At 43.5% G+C, this 24,787-nt stretch overlaps 1 protein-coding gene across 6 annotated transcripts in view; it reads left to right on the top strand.

The window, feature by feature from the left end:
* LOC147171791 (CUB and sushi domain-containing protein 3-like) overlaps positions 1-24,787 on the top strand; it is a 499,351-nt gene that overhangs the window by 174,884 nt on the left and 299,680 nt on the right. For all 6 annotated transcript variants that reach the window (XR_015095358.1, XM_086078287.1, XM_086078288.1 and 3 more), the window contains exons 10-18: positions 357-478; positions 4,845-4,948; positions 5,207-5,319; positions 5,563-5,745; positions 6,386-6,712; positions 9,103-9,297; positions 9,405-9,543; positions 18,046-18,233; positions 21,353-21,541. Coding sequence is in view for 5 of the 6 variants with exons in the window: in XM_086078287.1 (XP_085934413.1) it covers positions 357-478; positions 4,845-4,948; positions 5,207-5,319; positions 5,563-5,745; positions 6,386-6,712; positions 9,103-9,297; positions 9,405-9,543; positions 18,046-18,233; positions 21,353-21,541 (1,560 nt within the window). In the remaining variant the exon portion in view is untranslated. The remainder of the gene's footprint in view (positions 1-356; positions 479-4,844; positions 4,949-5,206; positions 5,320-5,562; positions 5,746-6,385; positions 6,713-9,102; positions 9,298-9,404; positions 9,544-18,045; positions 18,234-21,352; positions 21,542-24,787) is intronic.

Here is a 24,787-nt window from a genome sequence, read left to right as displayed (position 1 = left end):
CATTTCAAGAACAAATACAACACTTTGATTGAGGCACTGCCTCTGGATATAGACTCACAAAGGGATGTAAATTCCTTTTAAATATGAACAAAAAACTAACTTTAACTTAATTTTCAAATTTAAATGTCCTGTGTGTTTTTGTTCCACAATACCTGGAGCAACTTTCAGAATTTGATTAATAGTTATGTTGGTAATAGACCCACTTTGTGCTCACACTAAATTACTTTCCTGTCACTTCACTACATAAGAGTTATTACCTTACCTTATGCACATTTTTTCATCTTTTTTGGGGGAGGGAAATGCAGAATTTCTAGGCTCACTCTTGATTTTCTATTTTACCTCTTATTCCGTTGCAGTGAAAACTTGTGGGTCTAATCTACTGGGACCTTCGGGAACATTTACATCTCCTAACTTTCCTATCCAATATGAGAGTAACTCCCAATGCGTGTGGATCATCACTGCCAGTGATCCAAACAAGGTAGTAGCAAGAGAGGATATCTGTTCACCATTTTTATTTTTACTGTGGAATGAAACCACAGCAATGCATCTGCAAATAACAGCCATTTTCATCTAAAATAGGAGGCTCTCCATAAAGTAGAAACAAAATAACCGTGTACTAGTGGCGCAACGGATCATCGTTGAACCGGGGTCGGTTTGGATCAGGCCCCACGTTTCGGATCGCCCACGGTCCGCGGTTTGGTTGGTGGGGTAAAAAAACAACAACAGTGCACATACAGTGGACACCATTCAGATATGTCTAGGAAGCTGAAATATATGCAATGTTACACGCCGCCCAAGGCTAACTTCAAAATAAAGTTTACCAAATAATACATTGACGGCAATGCTAAATTGAAAATGGCCTTAGTAGACGTGGCGTGATGGCTAGCTTGACTTCCCTTTTAGACGTTTAGGCTTTCTTTAACGTAATTTTGATCGACATTGTAGTTGCGACCAACATCAACACAACGCTCTCCCGAACTCTTATTCCATCCCTATTTTAGGACGCAAAGAAAATGCTATTGTATGATACAGCAGAAGTCTGCGACGTAATTTGCTAGCAGCTAGCTGTTAGCATTACCTACAGTGTCTGGCTGGTAGCTGTAAATGAGTGTGACAGCATGGTACCTGGCTTACTTGAATTATTTTTCAATATTCTGGACCAAGGCTACTTTGTAACTTACCCTCCATGTTTAAAGGAAGATAATGTGCCTTAAATTGTACTTTGAGGTATTTTCATTATTATAACAAAAAAAAAAGATAAATAGAACTTCTTCATTTATTTTGTAAAACATTTTTGCACATTAAAAAACAAAAACAACATTCAACTCAAACTGTCAAACATTGCTGTTTAGATTTTAGGAATACAACTTTAAACTATTAATACTGTGTTATTTTACACATGGACCATGTATAAAATAAGAATGTTTCTGCCTCATATTGCACTTAAAGTTTTGTTCCTAAATCCTAAAGGGCTACTTTAGACATTTTGAATGTATTGTTTTTATTATTTAATGGGAAAAAGTGTTTTACAAAGTATTATTTATCTTATTTTTCTGATCCGAAAAACGATCCGATCCGTGACTCAATTCCGTGATCCTATCCGAACCGTGACTTTTGTGATCCGTTGCACCACTACTGTGTACACTTAGAGATTGTAATTGTTCAATTCAATTGCATAGCATTTATTGTACTTAGGCAGCACGTTTGCATACTGTACAGTATCTTTACATACTGATTATAACTAAAATAACTAATAATTAAATAAACAATAACAGTTCCAAGTATAATGACACATTAGCATTTGACCTTCATTTATGATTGAACCTCTTTCCTTTTATCACCATCACTCTTTAAATATTCCTTCACTGGATAGATTTTTATGCATGCATCTTTTTTCCAAGGGTGTCCCAAGGTTGTAAAAGGTTACAATGAATATGTTTATGTTGTGCCTTTCATCACAACTGTCAATTATTGTACATAGCTAGAGTGCATTGTATTGGAGTTGGAGTACAATTTTTGCCCATGGCTATTGGCAGTTCAGCAATTCTGCTCAGTAACACACATTGAGAGAAATAATGATTGAATGAAACCCGCTTGTCCCCAAAGTGAAGAGGCCAAAGCTGTTTTCCTAATGGTCATTACTGTTTTCCTACATCAGATCAGATCAGATCAGGCTCACAATTGGTATTCTGTCCAGTTTGCTATGCACACATGGATGTCAGCTCGCTTTGTGATTGTTTATTAGCAGAAAAGGGCTAATGCCCATTCATAACTCGCTATGACTGGCAAGCACGGTAGCAGTGTGCCCCCATGCTTCCCATGAGGAAAACAAGCCATTGACTTGGCAGAAGAAAGTTGATCCATTATTGTTATTATGGTAATTATGCTTATGCCCGCATTGTGTTATGAATGGATACTGTGCAGAATTTTTCCTTCCCATGGCTGAAGAGTGGACTGATAAGAATGATCAAGTGGCCATCACATGTCTGTCATCAACGGATGTGATATATATTTTATTACAACATCCTTTCATCACAAATCAATGCATGGACATTGAACTGAGATAATGAAGCTTTTATATGAAATTGTACTGAGAGGCTTCTGCAGTGGAGCACATGTACATTTGGGTAATGACAAAATTATATCTGTGACAGCTGGGGACAAAAAAGTTAATTATGAATTTCGATGGGCAAAATAATTATGTTGGACCTACATTTTTCTTGCCTTCAATAAGTATGTAATTTGTGCTCTAAATAATTTGAAGAGATGTGACTGTCAGCTTCTGTTGAGATTTGTTGTCATTGTTTGCAGCGCTGTGTGTGATTGCACATTTGTGTGTTTGTGTGTGTGCATGCGTGTGCTCAACATTGGCATGCACTGTTTGTTAAAGGCGTATGCAATTAGCACTCAAAGATTTGATGTGATTTGACTATCGGGGTATTGCTGTTGTTATTTTAAGTATTTTAAGTATTAAGAGGCAAGCCTGACTTCATGTACTGCGAAGAAACCAGCAGATGGTTTTGGTTTCAAAGTATTGGGAGGCGCATGTTCTTACTTGTATTAGCTTTTTCTTATCAAGCCTCTCTTAGGCACAGAAAAGCTGTTTCTCCTTGTAGATACACTCATTCTGAAGGCAATATACGGAAACAACAAGCTCTCTGGAATGAATTAATATAACTTAGAGGGTTGGTCGTCAATAAAACATGTACATCATTTAGAGTGCACTGCTTGCATGATTAGTTATAAAAAATATTGTGTTCCCCTAATTTTTGGGGTATACTATCATGTGTTTTATGCCCCATTGCGTTTCATGAGTTCCATTGGTGGTTATGTTTGCTCACTTCAAATTGACCAGTTTATTGCATCTTCCTCTCAATTCTCCCCTATGGGTGGCAACAGTAGCCGACTTGAGATTGGAGCTGAGCATCATAATGGTTTGAATCTCGTCGCAGATCAGCAATTGGAACTGGTTATTGGTGAAATGCAAGTTTGATGCTGTTTTCAAGGCACATAAGTTCAGACAGCTTAGGCGTTGCAATACCTTTGAGTTACACTGTCATACTGACACTTGGCTGTACGTGTGAGGCAAAATTTATCTATCAGAAAATTTGAAATACATAACTTAGTACTGTACACCGATTTTAACCCTTTCATGCACAAATTATGATAACTTACATCAGGATTTTTTTCCCAACTGTTTTTTTACTCTTTAGGCATAAAAAAAAAATCACCTTCATTATTTTATTTTTTTTAAACATACTGGGTACATTTTTCAAGGAGTTCATGTCCACTAGGGTGGATAACGTACATTTGAGCAACTGATGAATTATGTTTTTTAGGAAAATAATAAATAACAAAAACACAATGTAAACACTATAGAAAATGTCTATTTGATTTTTAACATTGTGTTCACATATTTAAAAACTACTACATGTATTGCAAAAACATTTACTCAAAGAAAATTGAACTTTTTTGTGAAGTAAAGATTTTTTGTTTCTGGCAACCATTCATCATCGCTGCCGCTTTGATCATCTCCACTTAAGTCAGATGGTATATGGTCAACTATCCTGTAGGTTTTGCGAGCATGTTCTGCACCACCTGGTCACTACAAAACACGAGGACCAGGATCCTTACTCTCATATGAGAACTAAAAGCCATACAATATTGCTATAATAAAAATTAAAAGATGATTTAAAGCAAAAAAATTAAAAAAATTCTGCAGATGAAGTATTTTTGCAACAACACTAAGTTGTAGTCACAATACAGCTAATGATGTTCAAAGTCCAATTTAATGGATCAATCGCCATGTCCTCAAATTACAAAATCAATACTTGGATGATACTTAACAATTATATTACTCCTTAATTGTTGCTTGATGTCCCAATATATTTTTTACTTGCAAAAGGCATCATGGAATAGAAGGAATAGACACTTATTCCTTTCTTGCTCATCACATCTGAACTTTTGTCGGCCATCTTGTTGTCGGTCTTTTTTGGGGGGGCACTTACAAAAGTTGACCACTGGATGGCAGTGTATGTCAGGACTACACTAGTGTCCACTGGAGTGGCTCATGGCCAACTGTGGCAAAAAAAATAAATATATATATATATAGGAGAAAACAATGTGTTAAAAGCTGTCCACTGTAGTAACCAATATAAATGAAAAGGTTGAACAAATATAAAGTTTGAGAAACGTATCCAGCAATTGATGCAGCTCATGCATCACACCATTGATAATGGGTAAAATCATTGAAGATATTGGTCAATCGCAGAAGAGAAGGGTTTAAGTACAGTATGTTCCTGTGTTTTTATGGTTAATAAACTGTAAAGTTGTCCTCTCTTTAGGTTATTCAGATCAACTTTGAAGAATTTGACTTGGAGATTGGGTATGATTCGCTCACGATTGGTGATGGAGGAGAAGTAGGGGATTCTAAAACAATAATACAAGTGTAAGTAGTGGTCAAAGAAATTCAGCAGATTTATGTAATCATTTGTGCTATGGTGTCTTTGGTATAACAAATGCTATTGTATAACTGGCTTGACTCTTATTTAAATGCATTTTCAAATGTTTTGTTTACACACTGATTTATGAATGACGTTACATATCAGATTACACCATACTTCCTCATTGCATTTTGCATCACAAAATGGAATATGTAAGTCTCAGTCATTGTTTGTGTGTTTTAATACCTGTTATGTTTCTGTAGACTAACTGGGAGCTTTGTCCCAGACCTGATTGTGAGCATGTCCCATCAGATGTGGCTTCATCTGCAATCTGATGAAAGTGTGGGCTCAATTGGCTTCAAGATCAACTATAAAGGTACAAAGAGTTTAGTGTTGATGCCGCTATCTGTATGCATGGCTGTGATCAATGGCTGCCTCCCATAAGCAGTCAGTCACTACTGTCCGTCACTCTGTTAGGCTGTCCGTCTCCCACTGCCCTTCCCTGGATTTACTGATTATGTTAATAGGAGATATTGAACATACATCCAGCTTCTGTACTTGGTTTTACTCGATCCGCTATTTTTCATCTCTCCTATTTCCATTCCTGCCTCACCCACAGAAATTGACAAAGAGAGTTGTGGTGATCCTGGTACACCACTATATGGCTACCAAGAGGGAAATGGCTTTTTAAATGGAGATGTTCTGCGATTTGAGTGCCAGTTTGGATTTGAGCTCATTGGGGAGAGGATGATAACCTGCCAGAACAACAATCAGTGGTCTGCAAATATTCCCATCTGCATATGTGAGTTTTATGTGCATTTAATTTCATGTGGACAAATGAAGCAATTACTTATGTGCTTGGAAAGTTCACAATGACATTGAACTATTGGAGGATTAATTACAATGCATAAATGGCAATGCAGTGCTTTTTATGTAAACAGTAATACATCGAATGTCAAAGGCTAAGGAATGCTACAGGAAATTGCTGCCTTGTTAAGCTGGGAGAAAAATAAGGCCAGCGTATACACTATGCATCTGCTCCGGAGATAGGACACATGCGATGTAGTTCTCAAAGACCATCCAAATCTCTACTGTGTGTTTTACTCTACCTAACCAAATTCACTTACTCTGTAGTCTAAATTCTAGTCCTGTTTTTCTCTTGTAGTTAACTGTGTCCCTTGGGACACTGCACGGTTCCTGCACACACATGTTTTCAGACTACATTTTTGCAAACCAAGCCTGATGTTTCTCCAATGCTTTGAGACCCATGGGATCAGTACTTTCTCTCCCAGCTAGTCATAACACTCATGCAATGTCCTGTTCTGATCTTGTTCTGGGAGAATGGACAGAGTTATCTTGTTGCTGTTAAAACAAATTGCCCCCCCTGGGATATGTTTTTTTTTAAATGAGTTATTAATCTATGTGTTGCCTTTCTCATTCAGTTCCCTGTTTTTCCAACTTCACGGCTCCCATGGGGACTGTGCTGTCTCCTGACTATCCAGAAGGCTATGGGAACAACCTCAATTGTGTATGGTTGATAATCTCAGAACCTGGCTCCAGAATCCACCTGGCATTTAATGACTTTGACCTTGAACCACCCTATGACTTCCTCACCATCAAAGATGGCGACCAATCAGGAGCTACCATTTTGGGTCGTTTCTCTGGGGCAGAAGTTCCCTCCCACCTGACATCCAACAGTAACATTCTACAGCTAGAGTTTCAAGCTGATCACTCCATGTCAGGGCGAGGGTTCAACATCACATATAGCAGTGAGTGCCCACTTGCACAGTCCGTTCAAAACAGCTATGTAATCAACCCATAACCATCTTTTATTACTTCCAACTGGGCCAATTTTTTAATTATTAATTTAAATAATGTTTTTAAAAGCAAACTAAGTCCTTGCAACATTGGCTCTGTTATGTTCATGTTTATCATACTATAGGAGGTTATGGTGTTCAATAGCATATGTATTTGTTCAGGATGTCAGGGAAAGTTTAAAATTGTCGCATTAATCATGTATTAAAGGTCCCATAGTATGAAAATGCACTTTAGTGGGGTTTCTATCAATGATATGCATCCCAGGCCTGTCTACAATCCAACCAGGTATGAAAAAAGTATGTCCGCGACTTCTTTAGCTTTCTCATCCTTCCTAAAATGTGTGCTTCAAACGGGCAGATTAAACTTCCGTGACTTAGTTATGTCAAAGAGACACGGAAGTGCACTCGATCCAACCCCCTCGGGTTAGTGGCACCATATCTGGTAAAGGTTTGTCACTCCCACTGAAATTCGAGAAGCTGGCTGCTTTTTTCTTTTTCTCCCCCTGCTCGCAAATGCTCAGTGGAGAGGGGAAACAATTATCAGGAAAAAAGTGGTCGCTTCCTTCGTCCCAAGTCTTTGAGAAGACAGTGGATTAATTTTATTTTTGAAGGACGTGTACCGACATCATTTCTCAAAGGACTGTTTTGTTAGTGAAAGCCTGTTGAAAGCTGGATTTGCAACACGTTTAAACATAATGGATCGGTCTCAACAGTGTGACACAACTGCAAACGGGAAAGATGTAGGTTTAATATTTTTGATTTAGCCTTCCTTCCTATCCTTTCTAATAAGAGATGAGCACCTTCTACCATATTACTGGTGTATTTTTAGTGCCTAAAGTGGGAGGTACATTTGTCATGTGGAAGTTTGGTTACAAGAGGTCAGATATGATAAAGCAGACGGTGGTTGGATAATATGAAGCGGTTGAGTATTGTTTTGTCAAGATACAATCCGCGGTAGTTAATTTGCCATGACTGGCTACTCACCACCTAGTTGACATGACTTGGTGATACTAATTGGCCGCTAAGTGACCTTGACGAGACGTCTTAAACGTTGCGACCGTGCAGTGGCCTAAATGTGCACATTTGTGTTATTCATAACAGCTTGTAAATGTCTAAAAGCATTCACGGCAAATTGGAGACATTCAACAGCAAAATTACGTTCGCGGGAGATTTGCCCGTTACGGCAAAAATAACCATTGCCTAAACAATGACAATCTAACGCTACAACATAGTCTCTGTAGTAACGTTATGCTACTTTTTCTTATGGGAAAACTTCACTTTTCCACATATTAAAATAGTTCTCAAATGTGTAAGAGACATGTTTGTATTTTTCTTTTCTTCTGCTCCCATAGCCAGTCGTTTCCATTCACAAAATTAGCACATGGCTACCATGACCGAAATCACTGCCCCTTCGAGAGAGAAGGGTGTGGCCTAGGCATGGCCTGGTGCAGCTATTTACATAAAAGTGACACACCTCTAAAACAGGCTGTTTTGAACAGAGCGTTTTTTGGCTGATTTAGGGACAGCAAAAATATTAGATCCAAATTCAATTTTGACGAGTCTTTTACACATTTGAGAAGTATTTTAGTATGTTGAAAAGTTGAATAATATGAGACCTTTAACGCAGATTAATTGCAGTATTAATTTTTACCACAGATTATATTTTAGCTTGACAGTGAATGGTTTACGTTAAAGGTAGCACAGGTTGTGTTTGAACAATAAACATAACTAATGTTTTAAAGTAAAGCATTTAATAAATCTTTGTGTATGACATTCTGAATATTTGTTGATATCAAACTACTGGAGTCATTTTTTTTTCATTTTAGAAAAAGAGGAGGATGACCATGTGCTGTGCATCAAAAAATGTTGAAGACATCCTCATAACATTAAATGTCAAAATAATTGACACATGACAGGTGCTTTTCAAATTTGGCGGGCAAACATTTTTGATAAAAAGCCTTTTTAATTAAGTGATTAATCGTAATTCTAAAATGTGATTAATCTGATTTAAAAATGTAAAAAAAAATTGACAGCCCTAATTGTTATGTAATATTCTTCCAGGCACAGAGTTTGAGTAAACAGGCAAAAAGCATCATACTGTGGTCAGCTTTTATGCCTCATTTATATGTGCTATAACACATTTTATGTTTACTGGTTAAGAGACAAGACTCAGCAGCTTTTGTCAACATTAGGTGTACAAAAAACAAGCTGTTTAAGGTTCCTTGCTGTCTTGCAGACAGCTACATCTATTTACCTTATCTCTACACACCTCAAATAAGCCATTTCTCATGAAAACAAGAGTGCCTGTCACCAGATTGTGTTGTCTTTCTCCTAATTACAAGCTTTTGGGCGTAATGAGTGCCCTGACCCTGGCATACCACTGAATGCCAGGCGCTTCGGGGACAGTTTCCAACTGGGCAGCTCCATTTCTGTGGTCTGTGAAGAGGGCTTCATCAAGACACAGGGGGCTGACACCATTACATGCCATTTAGAGGAAGGCAAGGTGATGTGGAGCGGCCTCATTCCAAAATGTGAAGGTACACAAATAGGATAGAACAATGTTTCTGTGCTTACAAAAAAAAAACACAACTTCCTTTTCCCCTCCTTTTTTCCCCCAATTATTTAATTTTTCTCCCTCTACCAGCTCCCTGCGGGGGTCACTACTCTGGCCCGTCTGGAGTCATCCTATCCCCAGGATGGCCTGGCTACTACAAAGACTCACTTAGTTGTGAGTGGGTCATAGAAGCTGAGTCAGGACGTTCCATCAAGATCAGCTTTGACAGGTCTGTATGTCAATGTCAATGCAGTAAACAGGGGTGGGCAATTAATTTTAAGGGGCCACATGAGTAATTGGAACGCTTGACGGGGGCCAAACCAACCTACGGACCTCAGCTTTGTGTATACTGTATTATTTTTAATTTATTTAGAAAAAGCATATTGTCTTGTTTCAATAAATTGCTCCATGTCGCAATATGGTACACAGAAAATTCTGTAGAGTAAATTTGACTCTAATTAGTGTGGGACCAAATAGACTCAGCTTTAGAGTAGGCTAATATTTACATTTGCAAGAGAGTAAAAGGGTACAAGGATCTCAGCTGTCTTCGGGCAGTACACCCTGAACTGGTTGCCAGCCAATCCAGGGAACACAGAGACGAACAACCATCCACACTCACAATCACACCTTGGGACAATTTAGAGTGTTCAATTAACCTGTCATGCATGTCTTTGGAATGTGGGAGGGAACTGGAGCACCTGGAGAAAAACCATGCAAGCAAGGGGAGAACATGCAATCTCCAAACAAGAAGGCCGAAGCCTGGAATCGATCTCATGTCCTCTGTGCTGGGAGGCGGACGTGCTAACCAGCCAACCAACATGCCGCCCAAAAAGTGGTGGCCGTGGCTCAGGGTGTAGAGATGGTCGTCCAATAACCAGAAGGTTGGCTGTTCGATCTCCGCTCTCCCCAAGTCATGCGTCGTTGTGTCCTTGGGCAAGGCACTTCACACACATTGCCTCCATTGCTACTCACACTGGTGTATGGAAGGTGCGAATGTAAAAAAATAAGTAATTAATAAAAAATAAAATGAAAGTTACTCAAATGTTGAGGAACAAACTCCTCCAGTTTGGGTAACTGTTACACTACCACCTGAGCTATGCCCCTCCTACTGTTTGCTTATCTCCAAGAGGAGAACAAAAACATAGTTTTTGGTCTCTTGGAGTTAGCTGAAGGTCGTGAGATTGTTCCTCAAGCCTTGAGTGACTTTTATTTATTTTTTTCAATTCTTTATTTTACTCTCTTCGAAGTGTAAATATTGCTCTAAAACTGAGTCTATTTGGTCCCACTCTAAATAGAGTTTAATTTACTCTACATCATTTACTGTGTATGTATGATTATAATTAGAACATACAAAATTTACAAATTATAAGCGGTCAATAAAATTACATCTTTACACTTTAAAAAGTATAATGTTAATTTTGGGCACCAACCGCTAACTCTAGTCGTTGCTAGTCAGGGCTCCTGAATATATAGCTAGATAAGGGGGAAGTATAATATTATTGACTAGTACGTACAGTATATGAAACTGTAGATTTGCGTACAGAATCATCAGACTGTCTTCTCTCCAAGGAGCAGGAAATATGAGTTTTACTAGCCTTAGACTTTTGTCGTTTTTGGTACTGTTCACAAACTCCATGGTTCAAATATATCGGTCTTGTGCTCACTGTTTGCAGTTCGGTTCTATGCTCATTAATGCACAAAAAACAATGATGTCTTGCATAGTTAGGTTAAAAATGAAGGTAATGCACGCGGACATTTTGCCATTTTGATGGACAGGACAGTTGGAAGGTAAACAGCAATCAGGGGAGAGAAGGCAGATGACATGATGTAATGGACCGCTGGGCACGTCGAACCAGGGTCGCCTGCTCGGAGAGCTAGCCTCAACACATGGGGGGACGGGTGTTTTACCACTGACCTAAACACCACCCCAAATTATTAGTTTTTGTTGTTATTATCTACCTGATGATAATCATATGTGAATGAGATTAGTTTATCTATGCCAGCGGCATAAGTTATAAGACCTGTGTTTTTATAGTCAGGAACCCGGCTGCTGCCAGCGGGATCGAGCGGATTCGCCTCCGATGGGCACCAGGGGTTGATATTCGGATTCACGGCATGCCAGTGGGTTAATTCTGTGGGTGCTGTCCCCCCCTGGCTGGTCGTGGGCGGGTCTGCCCCTCTGTTGGCTACTGGATGGCGGCTGCGTCTTGGCCGTTCCCTGGGTCTCTTGGGGGGTGCTGCGTTGCGGGGCTCTCCCTGGTGTCTGGGGCGGCACCGCTCCGGCGCGGTCCGTCGCTCTGGGCCCGGCGACGCGGTTCGGGGCCTGTGGGCCGCTGGGGTGCCCCGTGGTTCCCTCTCCCCTCCCCTTTCCTCCCCCTTGCTGCCTCTCCCTCCTCGCCTCTCCCCGCCCGTCCTCCGCCTCCCTGTCCCTTCTCCCTCGTCACCCTTCCTCCTCCTCCTCTCCCCCTCTCTCTGCGGCCCTGCCGCTGCCCCCTGCCCTTCTTGTCGTCTCCTTCCCCCCTCCCTTCCCCCTCCCCGGTATGCCTCCCTTCCCCTCCCCTGGGCCGGGGACTCCATCCATGGCCCGGGTCTCGGTGCTCCGGGTGCCGGCGGGGGAGGCTGGGGTTTGGTGTTGTGCCCGCCCCGCTCCGGTGGGCGTCCTGGCGCCTCGGGCGGGCCCCAGTATCCGGGGGGCGAGCCCTATTGCCCCGCCGGGCTGGTCCCATATGCCCGCCGGGGTCCCGGTGGGGTGGGTGGGGGCTTGGTGGGCGGGTGCGCCTCCTGTCCCCGCCCGGTTGGGGGGGGCCCCGCTGGTCGCTCCTCTTAACTCACTACACTAGGTTTGCACAATACTCTTTTATAGACATATAGGGCACATAACACACTTTGGGGGGGTGGGGTAGGGTGGAAACACCGTCTTCACCCTACAACTCCCCTCCAATTTTAATGCACCAAACAACTAGGGGGGGGGGGGCTTGTGGGGGTGCCATCGGTTGGGGACCGCGGTATAGAGCAGTGCTGCGGTCCCCTGTCCTTGTTTTTTTAATGCACCACATACACTCAGTGACATGCTTGGGAGGCGGGTGGATCGGAGCGTGTGAATATCATTTCCCTCGGCTCCGGTTCACCTGCTCCTAATTTTAATGCACCACACACACACACACACACACTTGTATATACACTGGGTGGGGTCACATTCACGGTTTAGGGGTAGAGAGGGGTTAACTTTCACAAAGAACGCTGGGGTGACGACCGGGGCCTTTCCCCGCTGGGCCTGGGGTTCGGGGGTGTCGGCCGTCCTCCGGTGCCCCCATCTCCCCTTCTGCCCCCGGTGTTCCGTCCCTCCACGCGGCGGGTGGTGGGGTGGGCGCGGCTGCCCTCTCCGCTCCGCTGTCCGGCCCCTCTTCGGCGCCGGAGCCTGGGTGCGGGTGGTCCCCGGGGGCTGGGGGTCGGGGGTGGGGGGGCTGCCGGTTGGTCGGGGTGGGGTCGGGGGCGGCTTTGTTGGGGGGTGTGTGGTGGGGTGGGGGGTGCTGGGGGGGTGTCTGGGGGCTTGGGGGCGGCTGGGGCTGGGTTGGGGTGGATGGGGGGCTGGGGGGGGGGGGGGGTGTTGCGGGGGTTGTGGGCCGGTGGGGTGCCTGGCGGGCCTGCAGTGCCCCATCCTGCATGCGTTGGGTCGGGGGCGCGGGCCGTGTTGGGGTGGGGGGCGCTCCTGCTCCTGGGTTTGCTCTCCGGCCGGTGGCCCTGGCGGGGCCCGGGGGTCGTCCTTTGGCGCTGCCGCGGCCTTGGGGGCCCTGAGGTGTTGCGCTTGCTCTGTCCTGGCAGGGGTCGACGGCTCCCCTCTTTAGTGGAGATTTTCATGCATGTCAGATCCACCACACCAGCATCTATCGAAACTCAGACACAATCTGCTTCCTCCTCAGGTCATTGAATCGGTGGAGGCTGGTGTCTGTGGATCTCACTCGGCTTCGTCTGTCCTTCCTTCCTTTCCTCAGTCTCTCCTTCGGTCTCCCTGATTTTTTTTTTTGGATTTGTTGGAATTTAGATGTTTCTGGGGTTGGGGAAGAATTCTGGTGGGTGGCCCGGTGGGTGGTGTCTGGTCGGTGCTGGATTTCACTTTCCTTTGTTTTCTTTGGTCCCCTCGGGTCTCCTGACGGCGGTGTTCGGTTTAGGTGAACGGTATGGGATTTTTTCTAATAGGTTTTTGGTGAGCTAACAAATACACGCACGCACGCACGCACGCACACACACCTGTGACCTGTGAATTCACCTGTGTTGTCGATTATACAAGAGAATAAGTCATGGTTCCCTGCAAATACATCAGTCTTGTGTCCAACTATCCAAGCTGAGATTTAACCCTAAGTTCATTAGTTCAAATGATGACTAATGTATTCATTCTTTTTATGATATTTTTGTTTTGTGTCTTGCCGTGAGGTTTTCTTATTCAAATAAGTACCTTGGCTCCACAAAGGTTGGAAAACAGTGATCTAATCATTACTATCCCAAATTAAAGCTCAACTTACTAATAGCTAAGTCTTTTATGATGCACACACTGGAGACAACAACAGACCTCCAAAAATACATCAACAAGATGTCACCTAGGGACAACCTGCTCAGTGAATGCCTCAGGCAATAGAAACTCAGTAAGGAGAATAATGGACTGTCATGGAAAGACTGCTGGGTGGCGGCTGCGTCTTGGCCGTTCCCTGGGTCTCTTGGGGGGTGCTGCGTTGCGGGGCTTTCCCTGGTGTCGGGGGCGGCGCCGCTCCGGCGCGGTCCGTCGCTCTGGGCCCGGCGACGCGGTTCGGGGCCTGTGGGCCGCCGGGGTGCCCGGTGGTTCCCTCTCCCCTCCCCCTTCCTCCCCCTTGCTGCCTCTCCCTCCTCGCCTCTCCCCGCCCGTCCTCCGCCTCCCTGTCCCTTCTCCCTCATCACCCTTCCTCCTCCTCTCCCCCTCTCTCTGCGTCCCTGCCGCTGCCCCCTGCCCTTCTTGTCGTCTCCTTCCCCCCTCCCTTCCCCCTCCCCGGTACGCCTTCCTTCCCCTCCCCTGGGCCGGGGGCTCCATCCATGGCCCGGGTCTCGGTGCTACGGGGGCCGGCGGGGGTGGCTGGGGTTTGATGTCGTGCCCGCCCCGCTCCAGTGGGCGTCCTGGCACCTCGGGCGGGACCCAGTATCCGGGGGGTGAGCCCTATCGCCCCGCCGGACGGGTCCAATATGCCCGCCGGGGTCCTGGTGGGGTGGGTGGGGTCTTGGTGGGCCGGTGCGCCTCCTGCCCCCGCCCGGTTGGGGAGGGCCCCGCTGGTCACTCCTCTTAACTCACTACACTAGGTTTGCACAATACACTTTTATAGACATATAGGGCACATAACACACTTTGGGGGGTGGGGTAGGGTGGAAACACCGTCTTCACCCTACAACTCCCCTCCAATTTTAATACACCACACAACTTGTGGGGGGGGGGGGCTTGTGGGGGTGCCATCGGTTGGGGGCCGCAGTATAGAGCAGTGCTGCGGTCCCCTGTCCGTGTCCACGCCCCCCCCCCCGCCCTATCTATTTTTTTTAATGCACCACATACACTCAGTAACATGCTTGGGTGGCGGGTGGATCGGAGCGTGGGAATATCATTTCCATCGGCTCCGGTTCACCTGCTCCTAATTTTAATGCACCACACACACACACTTGTATATACACTGGGTGGGGTCACATTCACGGTTTAGGGGTAGAGTTCGCCAGTCGGCGAGCTGGCGGACTCAGTACCAGGGGTTAATTTTCACAAAGAACGCTGGGGTGACGACCGGGGCCTTCCCCCGCTGGGCCTGGGGTTCGGGGGTGTCGGCCGCCCTCCGGTGCCCCCATCTCCCCCTTCTGCCCCCGGTGTTCCGTCCTTCCACACGGCGGGGGGTGGGGTGGGCGCGGCTGCCCTCTCCGCTCCGCTGTCCGGCCCCTCTTCGGCGCCGGTGCCTGGGTGCGGGTGGTCCCCGGGGGCTGGGGGTCGGGGGTTGGGGGGCTGCCGGTTGGTCGGGGGGGGGGCGGCTTTGTTGGGGGGGGCTGTGGTGGGGGTTGCGGGGTGGGGGGTGCTGGGGGTGGGGGGTGTCTGGGGGATTGGGGACGTGGGGGCGGCTGGGGCTGGGTTGGGGTGGGTGGCGGGGGTGGATGGGGGGCGGGGAGTCGTGGGGGGTGCGGGGGTTGGGGGCCAGTGGGGTGCCTGGCGGGCCTGCAGTGCCCCGTCCTGCTGCGTTGGGTCGGGGGCGCGGGCCGTGTTGGGGCGGGGGGCGCTCCTGCTCCTGGGTTTGCTCTCCGGCCGGTGGCCCTGGCGGGGCCCGGGGGTCGTCCTTTGGCGCTGCCGCGGCCTGGGGGGCCCTGAGGTGTTGCGCTTGCTCTGTTCCGGCTGGGGGTCGACGGCTCCCCTCTTTGGTGGAGATTTTCATGCATGCCAGATCCACCACACCAGCATCTACCGAAACTCAGACACAATCTGTTTCCTCCTCAGGTTATTGAATCGGTGGAGGCTGGTGTCTGCGGATCTCACGCGGCTTCGTCTGTCCTTCCTTCCTTTTCTCGGTCTCTCCTTTGGTCTCTTGAGGCCTCCCTGATTTTATGTTTTTTGGATTTGTTGGGGTCTGGATGTTTCTTGGGCTGAGGAGGAGTTCTGGTGGGGGGTGTCTGGTCGGTGCTGGATTTCACCTTCCTTGGTTTTCTTTGGTCCCCTCGGGTCTCCTGGTGTTCGGTTTAGGTGAACGGTATGAGATTTTTTCTAATAGGTTTTCTGGTGAGCTAACAAATACACGCACACACGCACGCACGCACGCACACACATACACATACTCACCCACACACACACACACACACAAAAAAAATAAAAATAATAAAAATAAAAGAGCAATGATGATGACATTTCCGAATGAACAATACTGAGCTCTTAAAAAAAAAAAGAAAAAAGAAAAGAAAAAAAAAGAAGAAAAAAAAAAAAGAAAAAAAAAGAAAGAAAGACATGCATAGCAAGTACTGTACCACCCAAAAATGGTAGGAAGGGGAAAAAACACAGTGGCTGGATAGAAAGACAGCACGGAGGTACTAATACTGGAATCACGAAAACAGGCCCAAAACAAAAGATCTATAGATATCGGGGGTCTACCACGTGAGACAGGACCCCAAGTGCAGTCTGTGCAAAGAAGCCCCAGAGACCGTGTAGCATATCATACCAGGGTGTAAGATGCTCAAGCAAGTCATGCATGTAGTGGTATAACCATGTAGCTACAATATTGTACTGGAACCTCTGTACTAAATATGGACGGGAAGCCCCTGAATCAAGTTGGCAGGCACCACCGACGTTTGTTGTTAACAACCAGGCCTATATATTGTTAAACTTCCAATTCCAAACTGACAAACTGATGATAGCCAACCAGCCTGACATAATAGTGATTGGTAAACATCAGTTGTGATAAATGTACAAAGTAGCAATCCTAGCAACATCCAGAAAAAGATACATGATGAAATACAAAGGACTGAACTAGAGAAAATGTGGATGATGAAGGCAACAGTAGTGCCAGTAGTGATCTGGACACTGGCTCTAGCAGATATCAGGAACAACATGAGTTATGTTTGGAAATGAATTAATATATATTAGGGCTGTCAGTTTAACACGTCAGATTAATTCATTATTAAGTCCCTCAGTCAAGCTTTTCTACATAGAAGGCCAGTGGCTGGAGCAATAATTGTCTCCAACTGTCTGTTAGTTTTGGATTAACATCCAAACACAGGCGCCTTATGGATGCTAATGACGACTGGGATTAATTTAGTCAGGTTCCATGAATGTGAAGTGAAAACCGCACAAGTGTTTGAAATTTGGCCCATTGCGTGACCCGTAGGCTGCAGTGGCACATCACTTCCTACCTGTGCCACTAGTCAAAAGCAGGGTAACAACAGACACAGAAAACAGCGAGGCATGCTTACTTGGACCTTTGAACGGCAAGTTTATTTATAATAAGAACAAAGACAGGAATATTAACACATTGATTTGTACCTTGTGTAAAAAATTATTTTCCTTAATGTCCTAGAATTCAAATTCTTTATTTGGGAACCTTAGCAGATATGAAATTAAAATTGATTAATTGGATTTATTAATGACAAATCATGTAATTAATTAGTTTTTTTTTAACGGCTGACAGCACTAATACACACACACACACACACACACACATATATACATATATATATATATATATATATATATATAAACATCATTCTATTGTTTTATCACTGCCTGTTCTCAAACTGATGTCCGTTCTGGTCCAGACACTGCCGACAATGCTAAGCGATGGAATAGCACATACATGAAACAATTTCCTTGGTATTTGTGTGCATTCACGTTTAATGGTTGCTCTCAATTCAGTGACTGTTGCTGTGTACAATTTGTGTTTTAGGTATCACTATAAAAAGTTGTGTGATGTCTGGAGGGTTCTTTCACGATGCTATGATTTTTCTGGGACACCCTGTACACACACACACACGAGCGCACCCCTGTACACAGACACACACACACATATATATATGGCATATTGACTTAAAATGTAATTGGAAAGTTGCACCTAATAGTAAAAATGTTGACGATCCCTTGTATTATATAAACACGTGGAAGTGCTAGGGACTCAGAGAACAGATTAGAAAAAAATGCAAAGCTTGATTCTCATGGGATTTATACTTTTCCTTTCCTGTTTCTTCTCCATTTATTTTGAAGGTTTCAAACTGAACTCAGCTATGACTTTCTGGAGGTACATGACGGCCCAAACCTACTGTCTCCTCTGATCGGCTCATTCAACGGAACCCAGGTTCCTCAGTTCCTGTTTAGTACAAGCAACTTCCTATACTTGCTGTTCACAACAGACAACAGTAGATCCAACAGTGGCTTCAAAATCTTCTATGAAGGTAACTACTTGCGTGCCATATTACCTGCACTCAACAGTGACCACATGCAGATTCAGGTCAAACGGAACTTTACCTCCCTGTAATTGACAATTGTTTTTTTTTTTTTTCAGAGAATTGTCTTTACCTGTAGGCCTAATAAATGTATTTAATGCCCATTGGAGATGCAGGTGGTCACCACTTGTTGAGAAGAAACACCTGTGGCTAAAGCCAAATTATTTCAGTGTTTTTACATTCTGGACCTGGATTCCCCAACCCTGCTTGTCTCTCCTTCTTTGGTTTCTATTAGGTTGAGAGGAAAAAAGCTAGATGAGTCAGTGAGTCATGTTACTTTGAGCCAAATAATGTCTGGGTGTTGAGAATCCATCATTGCAATTTTTTTAAACAGAGTACCAGATACAGTCTGGGTAGAATGTTTCTATTCTTAGGGAATGTTGGTGAAGAAGTTATTTTATTTCCACTTCATTATGACATGACCTGGAGTCCTTGAAAAAAAAATCAAATAGCCTGTACAGGCTATTTGGTCAATTCATAAAACTGAGTTTGTTGTTATGTTAGCACCATTGACTGAACTCAGATCAAAAGTGTTTTTCCCTTATTATGTTTCACTCTCCTCAAGTTCATTTCTCTTTAGTTGACGAGGCTGCTGCAAAGCAATAACAGTAAAATCATATTAGTTACTTCAATTGTAATTTATGTTGTATGTTATTGCTTTTTTATTTTTTGGCTTGCCTTGATCATTTGTAAAATCAGTTGTACAAACGTATGTTGTAGAATTTAACTAGAAGGACTTTTTTAAAAACATACATGAGTTCTGAATTCAAGCAGAATTGATCTTTACCATGCCACATATGAATAATAAACAGGATATTCTTCGTGACACAATACTTGGTGAATCCCATTAAACTATTGAAGCACCATTAATGGATCCAAACAGTTTAGCAGAGGTGGGCATTCTATCAATATTGACGCAAGGTCTTCAACCCGTCAATGACGAACGCCCATTTTGTTGACGATTGCCGATTGACGGGAAACTTAAAAAAATTGAGAAACTAAGCGGAAGGGTGTTTTCTTCTGTCAATGTAATCTTCAATAAATTTGGCAATCCATCAGCAAAATGGGACGTCTACCATTGACGGATTGCCAAATTTATTGACAATTACATTGACAGAATGGGACAAATTGACAGATACCCACTTCAAAATGGCGGAAGATTGATGGATGCTCATTTTGCTGAGCAATGAATAATGACGGGTTGATGATTACAATGCAGTTTGGCTTAAAATATTGACAAATTGATGATGACGGAAGGGTGTCCCGACTGTTGACGATTGCCGAATAAATGACAGACGCTCAAAATTCATTGACGCGCCCACCTCTGCAGTTTAGCTGATGTCATAGTGAACATACCTCATTGTAAATGTCTTCAGCAGTTCAATTAACATTTTGTGTCACTGTCTAGTGCAAATTAACAAATAGATGAACCAAAACTCCTCAGCTAAACCAAAACAAAACGGTTGCAATTGTTTTCGGCAAAAAAATAAAATAAATAAATAAGAGTGTGGTTGGAAAACACCTAGATACACTGCAAGTTTTAATAAATATTTATGATAATGCAAACGGCCACGGTGGTAGTATACCAAACTCCATGTAACACATAAAATGTTTTCCAGCAAACGTAAAAGGGAAACATCTCCATTGTGTATACCTAGCATCTGAACAGGACACATTAAAATAAATACATTTTAAAAAAGTGGTGCCGCTAATGAATTGATAAAAAAAAAAAAAGTTTACTCATGCATGGTATGCCCTTGGATTCTGTCTGCCTTAAGAAATCATGTGTTCAAAAACATGTTTCTGTGCTTAGTTTTTAGTTTACTTCAACAGCATCTGGGTACGCCAGTTTGCTTCCACATTCCAGAAACAATTAAAAATATAAATGAACAAAAGCATGTTAATTGAAGACTCTAAATAGTGCCTGAGTGTGAATGGTTGGTTGTCTATTCCCAGCCTCTTACTCACAGTTAGCTGAGATAGACTCGTTAGCCCAAATTCAGATAAGTGGCACAGAAAATGTATGGATGGATAAATTCCACCATATTTTCAATCTGTGTTTGAACTTTCTAAAATCTTCCTCCTTGTGGAAAAATCAAAACACTTGGGATAACAAAAATGGTTGCGCTGAATACTATGCAAGCTTCTTTTTAACTTCACTGAGAATTAAAAGTAATAGCATACCATGAGACTAAAGTGCTATGAAAAAAACAAGCCGCAATTGTGCACTATGTACGCTGAGTTCTCTACTTCTGAAAGGACTGCTCAGTTCTTTTTGCGATTTCAATGTATTCACTTTCACACAAATAAAAAGTTTCTAAACCTCGCTTTTTCACACTGAAAACGCATCATCAAGGTTATGAAAAATGAATCATTTGAATGTCATAGTCATAGATACTGAGTTGTAAACGTCCTCCAAAAATATTCTAAAACTGTGTAAAGGGGAGTCCCAATATTTGTGGCTGGCCTGCGAATAGCAAAAATCTGCGTATATATGATAGCCATTGAACTGCATTGAAAAACAGCCGTACACACGTTGCCGCATTGCCCAATCAGGTTGAAGTAGTGTACTGAATGTCCCACCTTTACCGATCAAATTACTCTGGAGCAGTCCCAGATTGATATTGTGGAGAACTGTTTTGAGTGATTCACATGATCAATCTGGCTCTTGGAAGGTTAGCAAGTCTTGCCAAAGAGGTGTCCTGCTCCGTGGGAAGACGGCCAAGGAGATTAGCTATCACATCGAAGAAAAGCTCATTTACATGACAGGCCATTCAAAATGACAGGCATTTTTGACCAACAACAGTACGGTAGCTTGAAAAAGGGTCATTTTCAATCCAAATTATCTTGCAAACCTTATAAACAGACATCAAATATTTGTTTATTTTTAAATGGTGGCATAGGCACTTTAAAAATCTAAATTTGCTCTGTCTATTATCAACATTGTTTTTTAGACGATTCTATTTAAATTCAGTGGCGGCTTGACAGTCATATTGTAGTTCACTTAAACAACAATGCATTCAATAATGTGCTATGCGACACCATATTTAACCAAAAACTTTTTGTAGTTGTTACAGTGGACACATATTCCTGCATGGATCCTGGTATCCCAGTCAGTGGTGTGCGACTAAGCAACGACCTGTCCATTGGCTCGACAATATCCTTCCAGTGTGATCCAGGATATAGACTAAGCCTTGAAGAACCACTGGTTTGTGAAAAGAATCACTTCTGGAGCCATCCTCTGCCCACTTGTGATGGTATGTCTACACAGTTGTTAAATTAGGGGTGGGTGGTTGATTTATTTTTTAAAGGGGCCATGTGAATAAACTGAAGCGGTTGTTACACCATGCGTGTGTGTGTGTGTGCGTGTGCGTGCGTGCATGTATGCAAGCATATGTGCAGAGGCGGGCATTTTACATATTTTTGCTGGTTCGTCATTCGTTGGCGCCCGGGGGCCCCGACCATTCCATTTTTATTAACTCTTTTACTGCCAAAAACGTTAAATAACGTTTAGTAAAAGCCTACGGAGGGGCGCCAAAGACGTTAAAAGATGTTCACTATGTTTTTTTTGTTTTTTTTGGGAAACGGGTGGAGGAAAGCCTTGGCCAGCTGTGCTGAAAGTATCAAGCAGATCTAGTTAGTATAATGACTCGTTTTGGCCCCTAGATGGCAGCGATGACTCTCTTTGGACAAGATTGGGTGGGCGTCAGTAGAAGACGTGAGGCGGAGCTAGAGTGTTGAGGGGACAATGGCCGATGAAGCAACAATGGCGACCGGTTGCAAGCAGCTCACGCTTGAGCATTTTTTTCAAAGACGGAAAGCATTGATCAATACTAAAAAGCGCATTGATGTCGACGATGATGATGATGGTGACTTTGAGCTTGACGCCGAAGTTGGAAGCGTTGACGCGCCGCTATGATCAAGTCATAAAGCCTCAACGGCTAGCGATGCTAACGCCGTAAAACGCGGAGCACAACCGAGCACTTCTGCACAGGCGGACGTTCAATCGGACGATGAAGAGTAGTCGAAAAGCATCGACCAATGCACATTGATGATGATGATGATGGTGACTCCCGAGGTTGACGCCGAAGTTGGAAGCGTTGACGCGCGACTATGATCACGTCATAAAGCCTCACCGGCTAGCGATGCTAACGCCGCAAAACGCGGAGCACTCCGAACACAGGCGGACGTTCAATCGGACGATGAAGAGTACCCCGAGTCCAATGCATATTCATCGGAGGAGCGGGTACAGTCTGATCACGGAGAAGACACTGGTTCTGGACTACGATGCCACCATGAATGGAGTGGATAAGATGGATCAGAACATCTACCACCCGGTATAGGAACTGAAGGACATGAGGAAGCCAGACGTAACACCACCGTAACGTAACCGTAGCATGATCCTGATAGTAGACTTTAAAAAAAAAAAAAATTCTAAATATGATAGTAGACTTGATGGCAACACACACTGCAGTATATACTTGCTATTCCCCGGAAAAACGGCCGGCAAGAAAGTGTAGCGTCTGCACGCGAAGAGGCAATCGCAGTGAAACTAATCTGTTGTGCAAATCCTGTTGCGTCTCCTTGCACGCAGGGGACTGTTACACAAAAAGAAAAACTGTAGTTGAAACATCCACATAATTGTAAATAGTACCACAGTTGCACACATTTGTAAATAGTTTGCCAAATTGTTGTGTCAAATTGTTACACTGTTGAATGTAAATAAACGTATTTTGCTATCAAAAAACACTTTTTCATTCTTGGTGGTAGTGTTTTATAGAAGTAAAGCACTATTTAGGTGTTTGTGGCATCATTCATGGACAAAAAGAAGTGTAAAATTCACTAGAGTGCATGAAATTACATAGTTTCACTAAAAGCTTGATTTCTCCGTATTTTGGTCCAAAACAAGCGCATTTGGAAAACTAACCATTTTCTATTGTTGATTACTGTAGAACGGAATAAGGTAGAAACAAACTTTTTTTTTCTGATGAAAGATGAGAGTTCAATCTTTCATATGTGTGTGGTAGTATGTGTGTTTCCATAGTCCAAACAGAACATTTTCTGTGGACCTTGAAAGATCAGTCAAAATGCTTAAATCGGCTGGCACCCACAGCATCCCTTTTCTGAAAACGTCTGGCAGTCAAAGAGTTAAGCACAAATCTGTAATTGTTGGTCCATTGGCCACCGATTTATTTTACCCACGCTCCTGTCGTGACCAACAAAGGCGGGTATTCCGTTATAGTATTGACGGACCGTCCATCAGTCTGTCACTGTGTGTTAGCAGTTCTTTAAATTTTTTAAAATGAGCACTGATACTCATCTTAACAATTCACATTCATAAGAAACACATCATTAAGCTAGTTAGCATACTAGCCGTAGCTGAAATAGCTCACTGGCGTGACATCGCACAGGAGCATACACATATGATATTTACAGTCATCTCCTTGACTCAAACATTTTATAATCAAAACATAACATACTGTGTGCGCCTTGTACCCAGTAGCTCTCTCTCTCTCTCTCTCTCGCTCTCTCTCTCTCTCTCTCTAAGGCACTGCAGCTCAATTATGATTTTTTTGCCCATATGCTACACGTATCTGATTTTTCCATGCAGTGTGAACAGTACAATTACGATTTTGTTCAAGGCCTCTTTTGTATGTGGATATAAATCGGATATATATGTGATGTGTCTGCACTATGAATGCTCATCATACGTCATGAAAAGCCTAATATGCATTTTGTGCGAGCGGGCGATTGGAAGGAAGACTACTGGCATTCGGCTGTGCATATACAAAGCTGTTTTGACTAACAGTGTTAACTTCGTTTGTCTTTAATTTAATCACATTTGAAACATGAAGCATAAAGTTGACATTTGAGGTGATAGTAGAAATTCAGCCCTGCAGACAGTTCATCACGCACGGGATTGACGCAACGTCATCTTCCGTAGACATCTCAATGAAAGGAGAAGATCGAGGAGTGTCGCCCCATTTCCCCAATAAATTTCTACCTTTTTTCAGGTTTAACTGCACCTGTGTTTGGACCCGTCCCATGAGATATCTAGAGCAAAAACAAAAAAGGAGCTTTAGCGTGCTCGTTAGGGTGTGATTGGTGTTTCACTCCCTGTCTGGTTCTGCGGAACCAAAAGGAGGACGACAAAGAACATGTCACATCACATCAAGACGATGAAAAATTGTGACACGCCAGACTTTTGTCGTGGTGGTCGTGAAGCTTCTCAGATTTTTAGTCTACTTTTTACTTTTATCTGTTACATTTTAACATGAGTATCTGTACTTTTTACTTGATACATTTTTCAAACAAGATAGTTAGACTCTAAAAACACTTGAGTCAAAAATAACCCAACTATGGGTCAAAACTGGACCGATCCTCTACTTGGGTCGATTTGACCAAACTTTGAGTCAAAAAATGGGTCTTTTAATGTAAACCAACTCATAAATATTGGTCAGATCCTTTACGTGGGTCAAAAAATTGGGTCATTTTGTATAAAA

This window comes from Leptonotus elevatus, chromosome 6, assembly GCF_054856555.1.
Source record: "Leptonotus elevatus isolate MCC_2025b chromosome 6, RoL_Lele_1.0, whole genome shotgun sequence".
NCBI lineage: Eukaryota > Metazoa > Chordata > Actinopteri > Syngnathiformes > Syngnathidae > Leptonotus > Leptonotus elevatus.
The sequence above is the reverse complement of the archived record's forward strand: the minus strand, read 5'-3'. Positions and strand labels throughout refer to the sequence as shown.